Consider the following 19,906-nt stretch of genomic DNA (forward strand, 5'->3'; position numbering starts at 1 on the left):
ATTCTCCACCTTTGATTCTTAACTCATTTGCCATTTGGTCCATATCTCAGGCAATGAAGAGGGGTGCTGATGATTGAATCCCTTCAGACCTCAGCAACCTGACCTAGGCTGGCCAGGCAGATGTTCTCTTCTAGAAACTTAGGATTGAAACTCAGAGGTATGCCGTTGTCTTTAGCATCAAAACACCCGGAACAATGTGTACATTTTGGAAGGCTCTATGCAGAGGGGCCACCTTCCACCAGGGGTACAGAAAAGCAGGAGGAAATGCTCTGGGGAAAGAGAAAGGATGAATGGGAACAGGAAAAGTCTCAAGGTCCTTGAGAGACACCACAAGACATTCATGGCAGCTTCCCATTTCCGGGAGTCACGCAGTTTTCCTCAGAATCCCATGAGTCATCCTGGTCCCTTCTTGGCTTAAGGGTTTCTTAGAGCATTTTGGTAATTAGAGCCAAAATAGCCTTGACTAAAATACCAAATACTTGGGAAACACCTTAGTACAGCATCTTCCTACCTGCAAGCTTTAACAACCCTAAATAGGATTTATAATATTGCTTTAGTAAATACGTGCAAAGTCCCAAGAGACTGTAGTAAGCAAACTTGTAGAATACACCCTATTCATAATTCAGAAACTGCCTGTATTTGTCAATGACCCAATTATTACATCATTATTTAACTTTGTGAAAGCAGTAACTCTTTAAGATATTGTAGGCCATTAGAAGTACTCATGGTTTTATAAAACACAGACGCACATGTAAGCTCTGGTATCAGACACTTGAGTTCCTCTCTGGACTCTGCTACCAGCAAAGCAGCAGCATCAGGTGAACGCTCTCTGCCTCAGTTTAATCATCTGAAAAGTGGAAATAACACCATTACCCAGCTCACAGGGTTGGCCTAAATATATATAGAACTAAGGTATGAAATGACCTATCAGTTCATTTTCACGAAGCCAGGAAGGGGAGCTGGGTATTCAGACACCAGTCTTTTGTTTCTGTGCCTCTTATGCAGAGGCACGGACAGCTTTTGTTCTGGACTATCTTTCCCAAGACGCTTGCACAGCAAATTGTCTTGGAAGATAGAGACTGTGTTTCTCTTGAGGAGGAAGACAAATTTGTTCCTGACCAGAAAAATAAAGATATGCTTCCCTCTGGGGCCAAGGTTGACAGGTTTACTTACGGCCCTCTTTATTTTGAGGGTTTTCCAAGTTCGGGATTTGTCAGCTGTGACACGGTCCCACTGTGTATGACATCACCTGGCCCATGGTGCATCCCTCCCATGGGCAGTGACTCAAGCATGGCGCTCATGCTGAATGCTGTGCTGTGAGTAATAAAGCCCTTGCTCTCTGACCCACAGGCCTCATGTCTTCTGCCAGAAAGGAAGGACTCAGTCCAAGGACCCCAGCCCACCAGACACCCTAACCCAGTGGTTCTCAAACTTGAGTATGCATCAGAATTGTAAGAATGGAGTCGCTCAGAAGGCCATTAAGATGCGGCGAGCAGGAAAAAAGGAGTTTACTGGGAGAATCAGCAAGCACGGAGGGGGCCCTCCCACGGGCGGTCAGGGCTCTGAGCTTAGCAAGTGGGGATGGAGCCCTGCTGCAGGTGGTTAGGACTCTGCCTTTCTAGGGGAGAAGGGGTTTCTTTTACAGGGGAGAGCATAGAGGGGGTTTTTTTTTGTGAGCCTTGTTAGCAGTCTGGCCTTCTGGCAGCTCTGGGTGTGATGGGCTGATGAAAGCAGAACTCAGTTTTGTTTATTTTCAGTTTGAAGCACCCTGTTATTTCCCAGGCAGCTGCAGGTGGCGGGGAAGAGGAGGCATGGGAACCCAGGATGTCAATATCCACGTGGAGGGCTTGATAAAACCCAGATTCCTGGGCTCCCTGTCAGGAGATCTGAAGTTGGGTAAGAGCCCACATTTCTAATCACTTCCCTGGTGACACTGATGTTGGTCTAGCGAACAGACTTTCGAGAGCTACTGCCCTAAAGAGACTGACTTTGGACTTCCTCTGCGGTGCTCCTAGGCCCTGTTGTAAGACATGATGGCCCTTCTTCTACTCCAGCTTAGCAGTGTTTGTTTTCCCCCGACCTTTAAGATGAGGTCACCTTCTAGTCTGAAACTAGAGAGACTTTTTTTTTTTTTTTTAATATTTTATTTATTTATTTTTAGGGGGGGAGGAGGGAGGGAGAAAGAGAGGAAGAGAAACATCAATGTGCCCTGACTGGGAATCGAACCAGCAACCCTTTGGTTTGCAGGCTGGTGCTCAATCCACTGAGCCACACCAGCCAGGGCCAGAGAGAAAGACTTGAAAGAACAAATACATAGACACTAACACAGGTAGAAATGAATTTCCATCCCAGCGCAAATGCCGATATTGACATATCTCTGCTCTTACAGGCAAGAAGGCGGCAGGAGGCATTTCCCTTCTGGAGAAGGGCAGAGACATGAGAAGCTGCAGGAGACCAGGGCAAAGCTGGCAAAAATCAAGAGTGTGGGCTCAAATCTTGAGCTGACTGTGTGAAGAGACAGAAACCATGCAGAGGAACATTGTCTTTGGCATGACCAGCCATGGTATCTCCACAGAGAACGGAACCTTGGTGGGAACTGAGGTTGGCGCATTAATTACTGCTCTCTGGAAACCCATTTCGGCAGGGAGAACCCATCCTTTGGAAAGCCATCTCGATCACTGCTCTGTTGTCTTTTCTCAGTGTTTGCAAACTTAGTTTTAAGGCTTACTGATATGTGAACCTCTGCTTATACTCTGCGTCTCTGAAAACAGTTGACGTGAGCAATTCTTTTCAGCTGGTGGCAGGCTATGTCCACAGGATTACTGAATCTGCAATCACAGCCAGTCTTAACTGTCAGGTCACACGGTGGTGTCTCGAGCACCCTCATCACTTTTTCTATGAACATTAAGTTGCTTCTGGTGTTTACAAAAAGCCATCAACAATAGATGGAGACTTAAAAAAAAATTTTTTTTTTTAAATTTATTGATTTGAGAGCAAGAGGGAGGAATGGGGAAGAGAGAGGGAGGGAAGAGAGAGGGAGCGAAGGAGAGAGGGAGATTTGTTTCACTGAGTTATGCATTCATTGGTTGATTCTTGTATGTGCCCTGACCGGGGATTGAATCCCTGGCATATTGGGATGACACTCTAACCAACTGAGCTAGCCAACCAGGACAAGACATTTTTCTAAAGGTCTCAGTTTACAAATGAATAAAGATAACTTTTCCAAAATTAATATGTTTACCCTAAATTTGTTCTAATCTACTAAGAAAGTATGTAAATGAAGGCATTAATAAAAGATCCAATTCCTTTCTGCTTGGTAGGGATTGTGTTTGGCCCTGTCTGAAGGTGGGATCCTAAAGCGGGGGGCAGGGGGAAGGTACCACCTCCTGGGAACTTCTTCAAGGGTTAAAGTTGGCACTTACCTTAAGCTTTTTCCTGAGAGCTTCTAGTTTTTCAGTAGCTGTAGCCAATTCTAAGTTTGCCTGGGCTAATGCTTGGCGTTTGGGTTCCACGTCACAGTAGACCTGAAAATCCATGTGGGATTTAATTCATGAGGTAATGAACAGGCAGAGAGGACAGGTAATCATTCAACCCTACATCTGCTGGAAACTTCGCAATTAAAATCTCTAATTCACCTAGCAATTGGTTGTTTATTTCTTAGCAATGGTATGATCTAATGGCAGACCAAAAACCCACGTAGCCTTCCAAGTGCTCGCTGTGTGTCCACTATCTGCTCATTTATTCTGGACGTTAGAGTCACAAGTATTGTATTTGCATTAAATGCTATATATATCAAACACCATTAAGATACTGAAATTAGTTTGTCACAAGATTTGGAGGTAAGCCTCACACGACTAGAAACTGCAGTGTGCGGGAACTGTAGCTAAAGCTGGGATCAAGTCTTAACGTCAAGGTGGAAAATAAGTGTGGAGGAATTCTCTGGACTCAGAAAGTGAGAGATATCCTCACACAATATTAACCATGCTTTCCCTTTCTTCCCCAAGTTCCTGGCGACCTTAAGTGTGTATTTTTTGAATGGGTCATTTGAAAATTTAGGTGGATCCATGTTTTTCTCCTACTGGGGAAAGAGGAAGGAAATTAAATTTTGTTTCCTATTTTATAGCGAAACAACAAGGAACACAGCCATAGTCTAACTCCATGCTCGTATTTTCACCTGTGATGCAGGGAGAGCAGAGGGGTCAGGCATTTTACTATGGAGAGAAGCCCTACATCAATGTACATCAATGGCGACCTGTCTAAACTCTGTCTCTATACAGACTTCCGTATACAGAAGGATGTTGACTGTACTTGGCATTTCCTCAGTAATTCCATTTTGGAATATAACATACAACCTTCCAAGATAAAAATGAGACAGATTTTCAGAGTTAAGGACCATGCATTGGCCCTTTTTATACCCAGTACTCCACAAAGTGCTGGGAACATCAGTTGACAGACAATCAGTATTCAATGAATGAATGACTAAAAGAAGTAACCATCCTATCCCTATACTGCCCAAAGTACAAAGTTTAGATTAGACCACGTACAGGCAAAAATCTACTTGTTATTACAATACTTAAACAACAACAACAAAAAGGCTATTTCCTAATTTTCCTAAGTCTACAACAGAGGGCATGAATTTTTCCTTGAGAGCAGGGATTAAGTTTAATTAAACATGAATCCAGAAGTGCAGTTATTCCAAATCAAAATAAAATTAGTATTTTAACACAAATATAATTAATGTATGCATCAAGTTTTCATCTAAGCAAACCAAATTAATTGCTGTTATTTGATCTAAAGCAGCCATTCATTCTACCCTAACAAAAGATCGTTTCTAACATTTCAAGTATCCTCCTATTAGAATTCTGTTTAATCAGATACTTTCATGCCCATTCTTAGAACTTTTATCTTACTTGCTAATTACCAAATAACAATTTTTTTTTGTTGACCTAGAAATTAGGATACTTATGGGTCTTAGTGAAGTCCATCTGTAAGCCATCTGATTAGGACTAATACCTCATAGAATTTAATGATGTTGATGACCCAGGCACAGAGACCAGCCGCTGCAAAAGATTTGGTCCGAATCAGGTTTGGATTAAACTCTGGGTCTTTCAAATACTGTTCATTCACCACTTTTAGACAGTTCTCTGGAATGTGCTCTTTGTCGTAGTTAATTAATGCTTGCAGAAAATCATCCACCTATAAAGCAAAAAGGACTTATTGCAATGAACCCACTTTGGCTGCAGAGAAAATTCCAAGATCAAAGTTAAAATCAGCTTTTAGGACTCACATTACAAAGGCAAAATTGGCAAGCTGCATTTATCCTACTGTTTGACTTTTTCAGGCTATAGTGTATGAGGTTAGAATTAGCAATGGACACTTTCAAAATCTCTTCTATCCCAGGGTAAAATATTCAGTCCCTGCACAGGAGGAACTCACATTTTAAAGAAAAGAAAGGCAGAAAAGAAAAAGAAAATCACATACCCCAAAGTCCCTTTGCTTTACCTTTTTGTACATTAGTAACATTTTTCCAGCATAAGAAATCCATATAATTTTCTTCCTCCTACACTTAACAGCTTTTATAATTTTGCAAATAATCAGTAACCTTCCAAGGGCTGCTGAGTTCGACTTAGGTATGCTATAACCCCAAGCTAACCTCCAACTTAGCAAACACAAAATCTAAGTCTAAAGAACATACAGCAGCTGACCCACAGCGAATACGAAGATGATTCCTTTTGATGGAAGCATCTTTGGCTGTCGGGTATAACCACAGTACTGAAAACAGAAACTGCTGGGATTTTCCTCCTGCCAGGCTGTCTGATACCTTTCCCATGAAGACTTTAGCTGCTTTCCAACTTCGGTCTTTCGGCACTCTGCCCCGGGGAGCCAGAAGGACCATCACGGCCGCAGTGACATTGGTAACCGCATTCGGTGGGTTGGGAAAGGCTTTCAGCTCAGTGAGGTTGATCTGAAGAAAAGCACAGACACCTTCACGACCAGGGGAAGTCTGGAGAAGAGCTGTGAGTTGCCAAGCTGGTCTTCAATAGCCTCCTACCTCTCCGTTTCACACCAGTCTCGGTTTGGCAGTTCTTTGCCTCCCACCCAGGAATTCCAAGAAGTTCAGTTCTCCCTGGGCACTTTTCTGATGCTCTGGAGACATCACTGCCCTTTCTGGCCTCTAAGCAAAAGGGTTCATCTGGTATACCAGTCCTGCAGAGCCCTGCTCACTGAGTCAGGAAATTTTACAAACATATAGGTTGTAAGGTATTCATGGGTTCTAGCCCATCTATATAACATATTTGCATTTTAACCAGGTCCTCCCAGGAACACAGTCCCTTAGCTCAGTGTCTCTTAGTTGTGTTTTTCTGCTTAGCATGTACAGAAACATCTTCTATTCCACTGCGATGATTCTCAATTGGGAGGATGCTCACGTATGTTATACCTACTTTCTGCACTACTCCTTAATCTCCTGTCGGAATCTTGATTTGCCCAACAGATGGCGTTAATGGTATAAATTACAGGTATCAGGGCAAATACTTAGGGGCATTGATACCTATAAGAAACACATGTAGGTTCATGATACATGATTTAAAAAACAAGTATTTCCTGTAATAATTCATGAGCTACATAATATACTCATCAAATGTTGAACCTGATTCTGCTCCATTGCCATAAACTGCCTATTTATTTGGGAAATGATTGTGAAGAACAGAACAGGTGAAAATAAGAACAAAAGCAAAGACTTAAAGTATGCTGATGATAACAGAGCTAGCTAACCAAGATTCTTCTGCATTTATGAATATCATCATCATTTACAAATATTTTCAGCTTTCTATTTAAGTGACATTTATTTTGTCTGGGTAAATAGTGATGTATTCAGAGAAAAAGTTGCAAATGTAGAGAAGCACAAAGAAGAAAATACACATTCCATTGCTCAAAAGTAAAGAGGAAAATCCAAAATCCCATTGCTCAGAGATAATTGGTTACTATTACCTTTTTTTTCCCCAATCTTTTTTCTATGTATGCATGTTCTTACATTAAAAAAGCCATACAGTATCTCTTATTTTATAACTCACTTTATTCACTTAATATATCACAAACATTTTCTCATGCTGCTGACTAGTATTCAACAACATCATTTTAAGGCAGCAGAGTACTTGAATGCATAATAATCAATCTTCAATCAAAGTATACTTATGTTCTTTTATATTTTTCAGTTTTATTGTATTTTCAGCAACACCTATGGAGATAACTCTTTGTTCACTGTCAGAATTATTATCTCCAAATAATACTTAGAGAAAGGAATTGAATATTGCTCTGAAGAGCAGTGAAAGTCTGGATCCTTTTCTCTTTCTTTTTTTTTAAATAATTTATTTATTTGTTTGTTTGTTTGTTGGTAGAGAGAGGGGAAAGGAGAAAGAGAGGGAGAGAAACATCACTGTGTGGTTGCCTCTCACTCGTGCCCCCAACTGGGGACCTGACGTGCAACCTAGTCAAGTGCCCTGACTGGGAATCGAACCAGCGACACTTGGCTCGCAGGCTGACACTCAATCCACTGAGCTATAGCAGCCAGAGCTGCATCCTTTTCTCTTTGAAGTTGACTCCTCAGAACCTCAGGCCTGGGAAGTCCCTGGGATTCTCCCCTGGGGCCTAGTAGAACCCAAGGACAGCACTAGCTGCTTCAAATACCATCGCCCACAATTCCGTTTTTCCTAACACTCCCCTTCTAACTATCACAGATTATTTTCTCCTATGGAAATTCAAACACTTAACAAGGCTTAACTATCGACGTGACATGAGGAACATGGCGTGGGCTGAACTTAGGTACCTTGGTTCCCAGCCACCACACTTTTCATGAGTGGTTCTCATCATTGCTGCTTTTTTATATTCCAGAGGAAATACTGAATCAGAATCCCCCCACTCTCACCCTTAGTTCTTAAAGCAACACATAACTGGAACAATTGGATATGGGTCAAATCCATTTGCTAACAAGAGAATTGCCTTTCATGGGAGTACAAATCCCATGGTGCTGAAAGTATTCAGTGGGAGACAGACTCCTGAATGGGAAAGGAAGTTGAACTATGATGACCTCAGAGGTTTGTTTCAATGTTATCTTTCTTTTTAAAAACTTTTTGGTTGCATAGACTTAACTCTCAGTTCAGGTATTCAAACTCTAAAAAATTTAAATATTATTCTGAGGAACCCCCAAATAACCGTATTTACCCTGTTGAGCGTATTGAGCGCAGCTGTCGCCGCCACTAGTGCAGGCTCAGCCTTGAGCAAGTCGGCCTCACACTCCTTCTGTTTCTGGGACACTTCCGTCTGAATGGCTGTGACCTAATCAGGGAGGAAAAGCACACAGACCCACAAACACAAATGATCACCTTAGATAGCGCTACTGAAAAATGTGGGCTGAGTCAGACGCGCTGTTCAATAGTTCATGGGTCTACATCTTGAATAGGTGAGGATTCTGTCAGAAGACTAATTCCCTTGAAGCACATTATATATACAAAGCTTGGTGCATGCACAAAACACCCAACAACAAATGCCAGCACAAATGGATTCAAGTATCAATATGCTCCGGGAGGGGCTCTGGCTAATTTAACTATAAGGTGCCACTAATAAGAAAGGCAAGATTAAGCAAATCTTCTGTTCGTCAAATTCCTTTTTCAGAGAGTCCCGGGCAAGTGAAACTCCAGGCTGGCTCAGTAACCTAGACCACAAAATATTTTTGCTAGAATTCGCTACCTAATTTTGGCTAACATTTGCCTAAAAGCCATGCGGGCTCTTCTTTAGGAATAGATATAAAGCTTTCTTGTTCAACTGGCTAGAAGATACTGTTCCATGCTGCACATGCTTAACCATAGATGGAATTTCTATGAAGACTAACTACTGGTCTCTACTGGAGCTGAAGTTTTGATAAAGCAAAAGACAAAAGAAGTTTTGGGTTTTTTTTTTTTTCAGAATTGCTGGAAACCTCAGTGCAAAAAAAGCAGACTCTATATAATCTTAAATGTAATTGTTTCCAACAATAAAACATAATAAAAAATGCAAGAGCTTCAATCTAATCAAAAAGAACAAATTTAGCTTAGGATTTAATAATAAACTCAAGTTGTATTATTAAAATGCAAAATTTGAAAACCATCTTGCAAAGTGATGGAATGGGCTTTGTTAACAATTGAGTTGTTCAATTTGCCTAAAAACTAAAACCTTTAGAAACCTCAGAGGTAACTTCATGACCTTTACTGTATTACAAATAGGCCTGATGTTCAAGATCCACATCCATTATATGCTTGAACGAGCTCAGTATTTATTGTCCTTTCATATCATTAAAAGAGCTAAAAGGTTGGGAAAATGCATAATGTAAAGAAAGGTCAAGTGGTAATCATGGTGTGAAATGCTGTTACATGTGTAACTCTAATAATTCTTTAGATTTTATGCTCCTTGGAGAGGAAGTTGTTCAAAATTGTTCACCTACTACGGTTTATTTTGTGCTAAATATAGCTTAGTACTCTAAATGGGGGTATGAGCCTGACCTTGTGCTCCTCGGCATCCGCAATGGCCTTTTCCCGGCTCACTCTCTCTGTCTGAAGCCCGATCTTTGTGACCAGAGCTTCAGCATCCTGATTTCTCAGTTGCAACTCTGCTTCTTGAGAGGCAAGTCTGCCTTTAAGATCTCCCACCTAAAGAAAAAAGTCATTATTTTGAAGTAACTTGTGTTTATAAGAACAACTATCAGATAGAACTTAGTTTTCATTTTGATTATTATTTTTTATTGTCACCTGAGGACATGCTTATTAATTTTAGAGAGATGGGAAGGGAGGGACGGGCAGGGAGAGAAACATGGATGTGAGAGAGAAAACATCAATTGGCTGCCTCTTGTCTGCACCTAGACCAGGGACCAAACCTGAAACCTAGGTATGTGCCCTGACTGGGAATCGAACCCGCAATCTTTCAATTTACAGGATGATGCTCCAATCAAGCCACACCGGCCAGGGCACATATAGCTTAGTTTTTAAAATGAAGTCAGGGATCCCCAGCAGTTTGCATAGTGCCTCTGTTTCTACCAGTTGACTTTAGTCCCATGCATAAAAATGCAGCCCTAGTTTTTCCCTTAAAGGAATAAACCAGGTTTCCCATGGTTTTGTGGGAAATAATAATTGATGTCAGCATCAAGTAGAAGTTTATATTCTCAACTCATTCTGTGCAGTCAGAGAAGCACTCACAGTGGTCCCCACCTGAGCCCCCATCACCCACACCCCTGCTTTCTCCGTCCCGTGCAGCTCAGGCTCAAGGCAGCGGAGTCCGTGGGAAAATGTGCTTGGGGACAAGCTGGAAGAACCCTGCTTCATTCTCCAACAGAGGGCAGAGGCTGCGGACCAGCTGAAGACATCAATACTTCGTGGCTGTTACCCGTTGCTTATTTTGATGGATAGGCCCACAGACAGGTCTTGTCTCTTCCCACAACATAAGAAATGGCCTCCTGATTTTTCTTCACCTGAGAGGACATTCGCCTTAATCCCTACACTAAGGAAGGCAAACTCTGAGTGTCCTACGGGATCAGAAGCACAGGGAACATCCCAGATGTGAATTTCTCCTGCGGGTGGGGGCACCTCTTGTGAAACTCAGTCTCTCTAGGTGTCCCCACATATATCTGCTCTAGAAAATGACTCTCCCCACCTTTTAAGTTAGGATTTCATGAGGTTCTGAAGGTACCACTGGGTTCCTAAGTCTGAGGATCATGTAAATAAAAGCAGAGAAGTGGTGGGGAGAAAAGGGGGACTTGGCCCTCAGAAACACATGAAAGCCGCTTCGTGCGTCATGATAATTAGCCCTTCACTTCTTTTCCAGAGTATAAATTTCACTATTTTGTTAAAATCATAGAAACAAAAAACACCAATTATAACATTGATGTTTGTCTCAATTGCTAAAAGCACTTCAGTGGTTCCATATTGTTGGATGACACGCAAGGACTCTGGTCACCATCCACACTCGACGTGAAAAGCAGTATTGCCACTGCTGCCTGTACTGGTAAAGTTAAAGCAAGGCTGCTTTTTAGCCTCTCGACAAATTGACGGTGACATCGCCCAATGACATTTGATATTCTGTTCTTTCTGGCCATGTGAAACTGGTCGTGTGTTAAGTCATAATCAAAAGAATCATCCAGCAGACTAGGAAGAAACTGTTATTTCAAGCCCCAATTTCAGTTGGTAAGCAAGCAATTAGGTCTGAAATATCCAAAGTGCCTCAGGCCCTGGCTGGGAGGCCTTATCCATAAAGAAAGGTCACTAAGGCTATTCATGGTGACCTCAGCTGACATCTAAGGAGGAGATACTGGCTGTCAAAGGGGTTTCCACATAGGGAACTATGCTTTCTTTACCTAATAAGCTAATTTAAAAAGAGAGAAACGCTTAAGCAGCTATTAAATATTCCAACCACTCTTCTGATATTATTAAGTGCATCACATGCACAAATATCTAATGAGAAGAAATCACCAGCAGGCCTTATCAACACCGTGTGCATCTTCCTCTCAGACTTTTTGCCTCTGGTGTCCAGCTGAGGAAGAATAAGGGGACCCCAAGCAGCCCTGCACTTGGCAGTGAACTGCTAGTTGCTTTCTTTCTCCCTCTTCCTTGCCCCCTTGACTCATCAACATATAACTGAGATGATGTTAGAAAACCACTCATCTTCTCTTAGCTCAACAGGATTCCAGGAAGGTCTCTACTAGGGAACAGGGTCTTGATTTAAATGAGAGAGAACTGGCGGGACAGGTGGAGAAAGGAAAGGAAAGAAGGTAACGAGAAAAGGAGGAAGAGAAAATGTGCATAAAAAGGAAGAGTAAAGAAGGCATTCTTTGAAAGGGAAGGAAAAGATGCCCAAATATGGATCTGCTCTTTGGGGGCTTCCAAGAAACTAATCTTCACACCGCTCACTCCTGGAAACTGACGGGGAAACCTCCTCGCTCCCGTTTTTCTTTCCTGGTGGTGCTCATTCTCCTCACTGCTCGGTACAGATCAGTGTTTCACCGAAGAGCCATTCCTGGTATATGAAGTTTAGAGGATAAGAAGTAAGTGGTACTTATGCATGAAGGACTTGGCCAGAGAGACCTTCAGAGTGACATGTGCCCGTGTAGGCTTCCCCAAACAGTCTGTGGCTTCTTTCGTGCCTAGGCACGCACAGAGGGGCCAGCTGTGCTCCTCGGGGAAAAACTGGCTCAACCTCTTGAAAAGAAGGAGAGTATGATTTGATGACAATACTCTATAGAGAAACACACTGGCATTTCTGGCCTTGAGGTCACCCCCAGTGACAATTTTTTCCCTCTGGGTCTAGGGCCCAGGTGGCTCAGACAAAAGCTGGGCCCTTCTCCTAAGTCTCCATATTCTCGCATTCTAATTTCTTTTGCCCTGTCACTGAAACACAGCATGGGACCACGGATAACCCGTGGGCTTCGGAATAATATTGATCAGGGTTCAAACCCCAACTTTGCCAGCTCTGTGGCCCTACACTCTCTAAGCCTCATATAGAAAATTACAGCAGCAACACCTATGTCATTCATTTGGTGTTTAACAGTGAACTTAGATGACAGGTATACAGACATGATTAACATCCTATGTGGATCCTCTGATTTCTCCTGGAGGTTAGAGGTACTGTCCTCCAAGGTAGTAGGGGCTTGTGACTGTGGATGAAGGCACCATGGGACACTAAGATAGATGGTGGCTACAAGGAGACCAGCACCAAGATTGGAGAAGACTGCTAGACTTAGGGACCCTAATGGCATCATCAACCCTAATGACATCACCAACCAGGAAATGATGCCCTCACTGGGCGGTTGAGAGTCTGAGGCTGAAACAGGTCCTAGTGCCATCCTCAGGTGACAAAATTCCTGACAAGGAGCCCAGAACACTGAAGCAGTCGGAGACGAGAGAGGGCAACTGGCTGTGCCTGTTCCCTTCAACATGGCTCCACTGCCCTACACCAAGTCAGGCCACGAGAAGGTGTCTCTCCAAACCAGCGGAGATAGAGTAAGTGGCCAATCCCTTACTGCTTAGGAAAGCAGAAAGAGCGTGTTCTTCGTGTCCTTAGCTCTAAGATTGTAGCACTAGGTATCTTATATAGATGGTTTGAAATGTTGTTCAGAAATCATTTTTTAAAACATTTTAAGAGCATAGGTTCCACTGAGTAGTAATACACCGGGTCATACCTGAGAGGCTGTGGTTTTCAGCTTCTGGATGCCATTCACCAAGTGCTCTTTTTTCTGGGAGACCTCTTTTTGTTTCTTCTTCAGAAGGTTCTTAAACAGGGATATTTGTTCTAGAAAACTCTTTGGGGTGGTATAGTTGTATCTTCTCTCGTTTTGGTAATACTTGGTACTCATTTCATTGACGCTGGTGTGAACATGTGCCATGAAAAAGCTAATAGAATCTTTGTCCAGACGCTGAAACAAAACATCGCAATTCACATGAAATTGTCTCAAGTCAAAAGAAAACTGCGATTAAAAAATTAGCAAATATGTACTGTATTGTTTTCTAAAAGCCAGAACAAATTACAGTAGAATCTAGAGACACTTAATTAGTCTTTAAGGGACACCCAGAGGATTAGAAAGATGACCAAAAACAGCATTCACCTTTGCTAACCTCTTCTTGCCAAATGAGCAAAGTATTCTTACGGGCTCTACACACCAACCCACAAAGCCCACAAAACCAATGTAACACACGTGCTGCTTTTCACAATGTGGTTTTTATGTATCAAGTGCGAGAAAGACAAAACGGAGAAATGGAGACACAGTACTCTGAGAAATATTTTTGGTGTTGCTTTCAAACTCAATTTTAGGCAAACTAAACCAACAACCCTGCAGTCACTGAAAAAAGCAAAAAGCTGAAAACTGAGAAATATAGTTTTATGAGAAACCATGGGAAAACTTGAATGGTAAGGTAGGTATAAAAGTCATTGCTGCTGGGAGAAAAACATCATGATCATTTCTATTCTCTTTTAGGGGTGGGGGAGAAAAGAATAACGCTTCCTGAAGGAAGGTCGCCGCCCCCATACATTCTTTCCATTTTGTCCTCTATGACTTCTGAAGTTGTTAACTTTTTAATTTGCAGAGTCACATCTCCCTCATTTTAATGATTATTTATTGCATTCTGTACAAGATGAACCAGGTTCAATTAATCAAGGGAAGCCTAAAAATCAATTAATATGAATTAAATGAGCTACACCAACTCTTAGGAAAGTCACACATAATTTACCAAAGTGTTGTCAATAACGCTCAGACATCTTGGGAAAATTGTGCACCAGTGGCTGGCGATGCAGTTAAACGTTTCAAACCTGCACCATTAATACGAGAACCAGGGTTGCGAGGAGAGACGGCCAGTTCTTGCTGGTGAGAAACAGTTGCTCCTGAGCACTGTCCAAACACTCAGCTTTCCCACATCGTGAAATGAGAAATTCCCAAGTGGGTTTGAAATATGTACATGTTGGATTGTTTCTGCATATAAAAAATCCATTTCAGTAGTAGCTAACATGTTTTTAAAGCAAAAATTAAGCCTCGAATACAATTCCTGAGTGTTCCTTGTTTCCAGTAGATCTAAGACATATGTATCTTACCAAATAGTGAACTCAGAAATTATCAATGTATAAGGAAGTTATATAAACTCCGTAGAAAGCATGTCCTCTTGGGGATTTTATATACAAAAGAACGTGACTGCAATATAGACATGGGTGGAAACTCACTCCTGTCCTGTCTTGTTTTCATGTGAACGGAAAGTGTGCACATAGTCTTCTATAATATAAATACTTCCCCAGCCAGTGCAGTCTCCTTACAGAGAGAAAAAAACAACAACAAACCCTGGCCCCCGCCCAGCCATGATCCTTATGAGGAGGCTCCCGGGCTGCCCTGAAAAGCTCTCTTTAACAACAGTTTCATTTGTAAATCCGCGAGGGAAGAAGTGGTTTCCGGTAGAGCTGGAAGTGGCCTGAGACAACTTGTCTCAATGGGGCAAAATAACTATTGTTATCGGGCTTAACAAAATGGCACAGCATGGGAGACTCGCAGAGCCAGGGAGCCAGCTGCTTGTAATTCACACTGTTTTTCAGAAAACTCTAATCGTTCCAGAACAGACCTCTTTGATGACTGGTCTTCCCTGCATTCTCAATTTGTCACTTTCTCTTATGATAAGGTCAGTAGTGACAGCACTTCCTGACATTAACAGCTGTGGCTTTTAAAGGGTCATTGTAGAACTACTAATTGCAGTAATTTCATTAGCATAAATTATTTATTCTGCCATTCATTTAGCTCCGGTTTTCTTTGGGGGAGGCAGGGAGGAGAGACGCTGCTGGAGCTGCTACAGGGATGGCGATGGGATGCTGCCTCTTTTTCACTTTTAGGCGTGAGAGCTAGGAACACCATTGCTGCTGCATTTGGCCCTCCAGTGAAAACCAGTTGACTCCATTCCATAGTTATTTAACAGCCAAATATGGTGAAGGCAAAAATCACCATGTCATTATCAAATGGTTAATAAATCCAAGACTGCCCCACAAAGCAGCTTTGGAAAACAATGTGGTATTCAATGCATTATCAAATGCAAAACTGAAACTGCTTTTTCCTCACATTAATAAAGAGTGCTTAACTTCTACTTTCTTAGTTGGCTCACTGTAAACAGAAAAACAGACACAATCTCTGTTATTTGGTGTGATAGTTCTCGGTTGGCGGCAGTCACTGCCATACCAAGTACCTTGGCCACCTGACTCTTAAAGAAAAGGCCCAGTATGTTCCCGTTGCTGGAAATGACAGACAGCAAAATGTGAACAAAAACCAATACCTGAAGGCCAGAACTAAATCAAATATTGTAAGCATTATAGAGGATTTTACATCTTCCCAAGACTAGCACAGAAGATTGTACTGGTCTGTAATTTTAAATTCAGACTTTCAAAAGGATTATACTCAAAAGAGAAGGGGGCAGATGGAAGAAAATTTTTAAACTGAACTTGGGATAACTTGGTTACATATAATGTCATACACCTGCAGTGCATCTTGAAAATTTTCTCAGAAATTATTTATTTTTATAGTTTTACTGAAGTATAATTGAGATACAAACACACATATTTAATATCTATATTAATATTTTAACAATTCCAAACTGCAGAGTTATAAAATTATTTGTACAGTTTAGCCCCTGTGGGGGGTGGTAGAAGTGGAGAATATGTTAGTTAGATACTCGTGGTTGTCAGGTTGGTTTATTAAATAAAGGAAATTTATTTAACATGAGCAGGGTTGCACTGGAGTACCTCTTCCCAGATGATACACCCCCCAAAAAGAGTCTGTAGGGAGCAGGGATGCAGGGCTTGAATCCCAGAACCTGGATTAGATCTCCAGTTCTGTAAACCTGGGCAGATTATTGTATTCCCTGTACTTCCTCCTGCCCCCAACAAACTTTCATGACTCTTTTTTATGCTGCTTCTTTCCTTTTATTCCTCTTTCAGGACAATCAGACACTTGTGCAATAGTCAAAAGCAGAATGTAAGACCGTGGGCCCCTTACCTGCTGAGTGATCCTGTGTTTCTGGCCTCCATGCCTGCCCCTGTGTCACAGGAAAACTAGTGGCCCTCCTTAAAAGGTGGGTGATTAGAGGTGGCAAGCAATGCAGAAGCAGGGAGGTGTCACTTCTGCCGTTGGTGATGGTAACAGTACACCAGCAGTAGCCCCAGCAAGGTTACTCCTGCCTGACAGAGCCACCGCAGGTGTTACATGTAACACCAAACACAGGCTGCTTATCTGTGACCAAACCCCGAAACACATTCTGGATGGAAGACGCGGCGGCATGCAGAATAACGCCATTTCATCAAAAAAGCCGACGATCCTCAGCGTGTGTGATTATTTTTAAGTTACACCACAAGGACAGAAGATTTTAGCTTGCCAGGTGGCCGCCCTGCCTGCAAAAGACAAGGCTCTGCCACCTTGCTCAGATCTTTCTTCTACCCCTTCCAATGCCTGTCTTGTCACTACCACTCAGTAACCTCTCCTTCCACCAGGTCCTGCTTTCAAGATGCCTATGATTAATTTTGACCTGAAAATCGACAACAGTGCTTCTCGGCTAACACGTGTTTCTCCCACCTTTTTTTGTGACTGTTCCTAACTGGGATGCATGCACTTCTCAGTCAGGTCTCCTCCCAATTATCACCTGGAAGTGCACTCCCAGGGACACCAAAGGCCAGGCCTTCTCTCTCTCCTTCCACCACATCGTCCCATCCCTGTTTCCAAATCTCCTGTGAGGAGGATCGTGTGTTGATGGTCTTCAGATAAATACCCAGTGGTGCTTAAGTGTCAGACTATTTTGGTCCTTCTGTCAGCTGTCATTTAGTTCAATACCAGGTAACAAAAAGAAGCACATTTACATAGACGCACTCAGCCCACACCCCCGGGAGCTGTGTGTGTACTGACGGAAAATTACATGTCGGCGCACACCGAACTGCTTGCCTTTAACAAATCCTTTCTCTTCGGCTAAAGAGGGTCATCTTGGGTAAGTACCTTACACTCAGCAAATGAGGTTAAATGATGCTGATAACTTCCAGTCTTAATAATGGAAATCAAAACTAAGAAAGTGATCAAATTAGTGCTCATTCAAAAAACCTAAAAGCTGTTTGTAACCTCGGCAGAAAAGGCGCTGTACCAATCGGGAAGAGCGGGGACGCGCTGCCCTCGGAATTATAATGATTGCTCCTGATTAACAAATCAGGAAGGTGGGAAAGTTAACTAAGTACACTGCACTGAAATGAAATCATCTGGCTAATTTGTTTCCAGGCACAATTCAGCTCCACAGAAATGGCCAAGTGCTTTTCGGATTCCTGTGTGGCACTCAGCCTCCCATAGGAGGCGTCATGATACCACGAGATAGAGTCTGGCAGCTGCCAGGAGCCCTCGGGACTCAGAGTGATGCAAGTCCTGCCTCCTCCAGCAGATGTCAATGGTCCCCGGCATATCAGAGCTCCTTCAGCAGTAACTGTTTCCCTGCGCCAACAGCATCGAAAGACAAGGAACTTGCAAAAGTGCTGTGCCCAACACTAACGTACACCCAGCTACTAGCTCTGATTTCCCACCCCCACGTGAGAAAGTAACATTAAGAAACAAAGTGCTCTCTGGTCCTTTTCCTTACCACGCCAGCCTGGTAACCTGAACGGGATAAAACAGAATTTGGCAACCAGAAGATACACACTGACTCTCTCCCTCTAACCAGGTGGTATTTTGAACCCGTCTTGTTTTTATTAGATGATAAAATCGAGCCCTACATAACTCCAGGAATGCAGTGAACCTATTGACAGCCTAAGAAATTTGTGTTAATAGCTGTGACCGTTATCTGTCCTATTTAACGGTTTTCCCGATTTTAAAGTAGAAAGTGTTTCTTGTAGACTTTCGTCTGATGTTAGTGTTGGTCCTCCTTAGACGGGCTTCCTCGGGCTCTTCAGGAAGACATGGAATCACTATGAGTCCATTCTAGGCACCTTTCCACCTTCCCTCTCGGCAGCACCGGAAAACACATCTCCCCGGGGAACAGTCGCCCTTCCTCACTCTCCAGTCGTAAAGGCACTAGGTTTAAATAAAACTTCATTTCCAGGAAGTCTACACGATACTTTCATGTCTACTGCCTCTTTGCCTTTGAATCTGAACCCTTGTTGTTGTTGGTTTTGTTTGTTTTTGGTTTTGGTTTCATGTAACCATTTAAAAATATAATGGGAGGTGCAAATCTCCTCGTGATCAAGTGACAAACATAACCTATAAATCATAAAACCATAAAACAAAGATACAGATTCATTCTCTGACTTTGTGATTGCTGAATTTAGGGGGGCTGATTTTTTCACCTGTCAAGACTGTAATGAGAAAAAATCACAATTAATTGCCTTCCTTTGTTAAAATCAAGCATTGCATGGCTATGGGTGGCTAGTTTTGTGGTGGTGGGGTTTAGCTGTGGATTTAAAGGGTTGATATTCAGTAAGCCCTATTATGATACAAGTAATGATCCTGGCTCTCTGGTGAGTCAGGGCATGCACACGTGCATGCACACACATACACACATATCTCGGCTTGGTGTGAAAATGTCAACCATTACATTCCATAGAATGGAAACTAACAGAGATGATCTCACCATCTTCAATAAACAAGGGCAACTTTCTGATAGGAGGTGTATTTTGAAAAACATTTATTGAGGACTTTTGGCCACAGCGAGCATGTGAATGAGTGTGTGTGTGTGTGTGTGTGTGTGAGATATTCAGAGGCTGACATGACCTACCTCAATCCCCTTGATTTCCTCAATGAACCTCCTGCTGACTGAGACCAGAGCCTCCTGCGGCCACGCATGAAACCAGTCAATAGCCGTGCAGTTAACTATGGCTGGGAACTTCCGAGCTCGAACCCTCAGCGTGTGACCAACCGGAGAGAAACACAAAATGATCTGTGGAGACATGGGGCAGGGCAGAAACAGGAGGGTGATGAGTGAGCAAAGCGTTGCACTGCAACCCCAGACAATGAAAGAAAGCAGTACAGCCAACCGTGACATTAAACTACCCCGGAGCTCTGCAGAGTGGAAAGCGGCTTTCGCCTCCTTGCTAATCAAAGCACAAACTTGCCCCAAACGGCTGCCCCTTCAAACACTCAGGATTTATGTCTCTCCTTTTAAACAATTTTGATGATTATCATTAATAGTGGGAAATTTATCCTTTTCGATTACACAAATCACATTCTAACAGTAAAAGATAAAAATCAAAACCAAATCACCATGACAAAATAGTGCCAGTACTATCATCTTTTGTCTCCTTCCATTCTGTAATTCATCAGGTTCCACAAAACTGTGTGATACATTTTCTAAAAAAGCAATATTTTTCATATTGGTTGTTTATTTTTATTTTAAAATAAAGTACA

General features: G+C 42.4%; 1 protein-coding gene across 1 annotated transcript in view; it reads right to left on the bottom strand.

Moving 5' to 3' along the window:
• Positions 1-19,906, bottom strand: part of DNAH11 (dynein axonemal heavy chain 11) — a 255,136-nt gene that overhangs the window by 74,074 nt on the left and 161,156 nt on the right. The window contains exons 55-61 of the mRNA XM_090286851.1: positions 19,278-19,439; positions 13,199-13,432; positions 9,534-9,680; positions 8,221-8,334; positions 5,822-5,965; positions 5,014-5,196; positions 3,423-3,524 (exon numbers count right to left, since the gene is read on the bottom strand). Coding sequence (XP_090142977.1) covers positions 3,423-3,524; positions 5,014-5,196; positions 5,822-5,965; positions 8,221-8,334; positions 9,534-9,680; positions 13,199-13,432; positions 19,278-19,439 — 1,086 coding nt within the window. The remainder of the gene's footprint in view (positions 1-3,422; positions 3,525-5,013; positions 5,197-5,821; positions 5,966-8,220; positions 8,335-9,533; positions 9,681-13,198; positions 13,433-19,277; positions 19,440-19,906) is intronic.

This window comes from Furipterus horrens, unplaced genomic scaffold (genome assembly GCF_987537825.1).
Source record: "Furipterus horrens unplaced genomic scaffold, mFurHor1.1.pri manual_scaffold_9, whole genome shotgun sequence".
NCBI lineage: Eukaryota > Metazoa > Chordata > Mammalia > Chiroptera > Furipteridae > Furipterus > Furipterus horrens.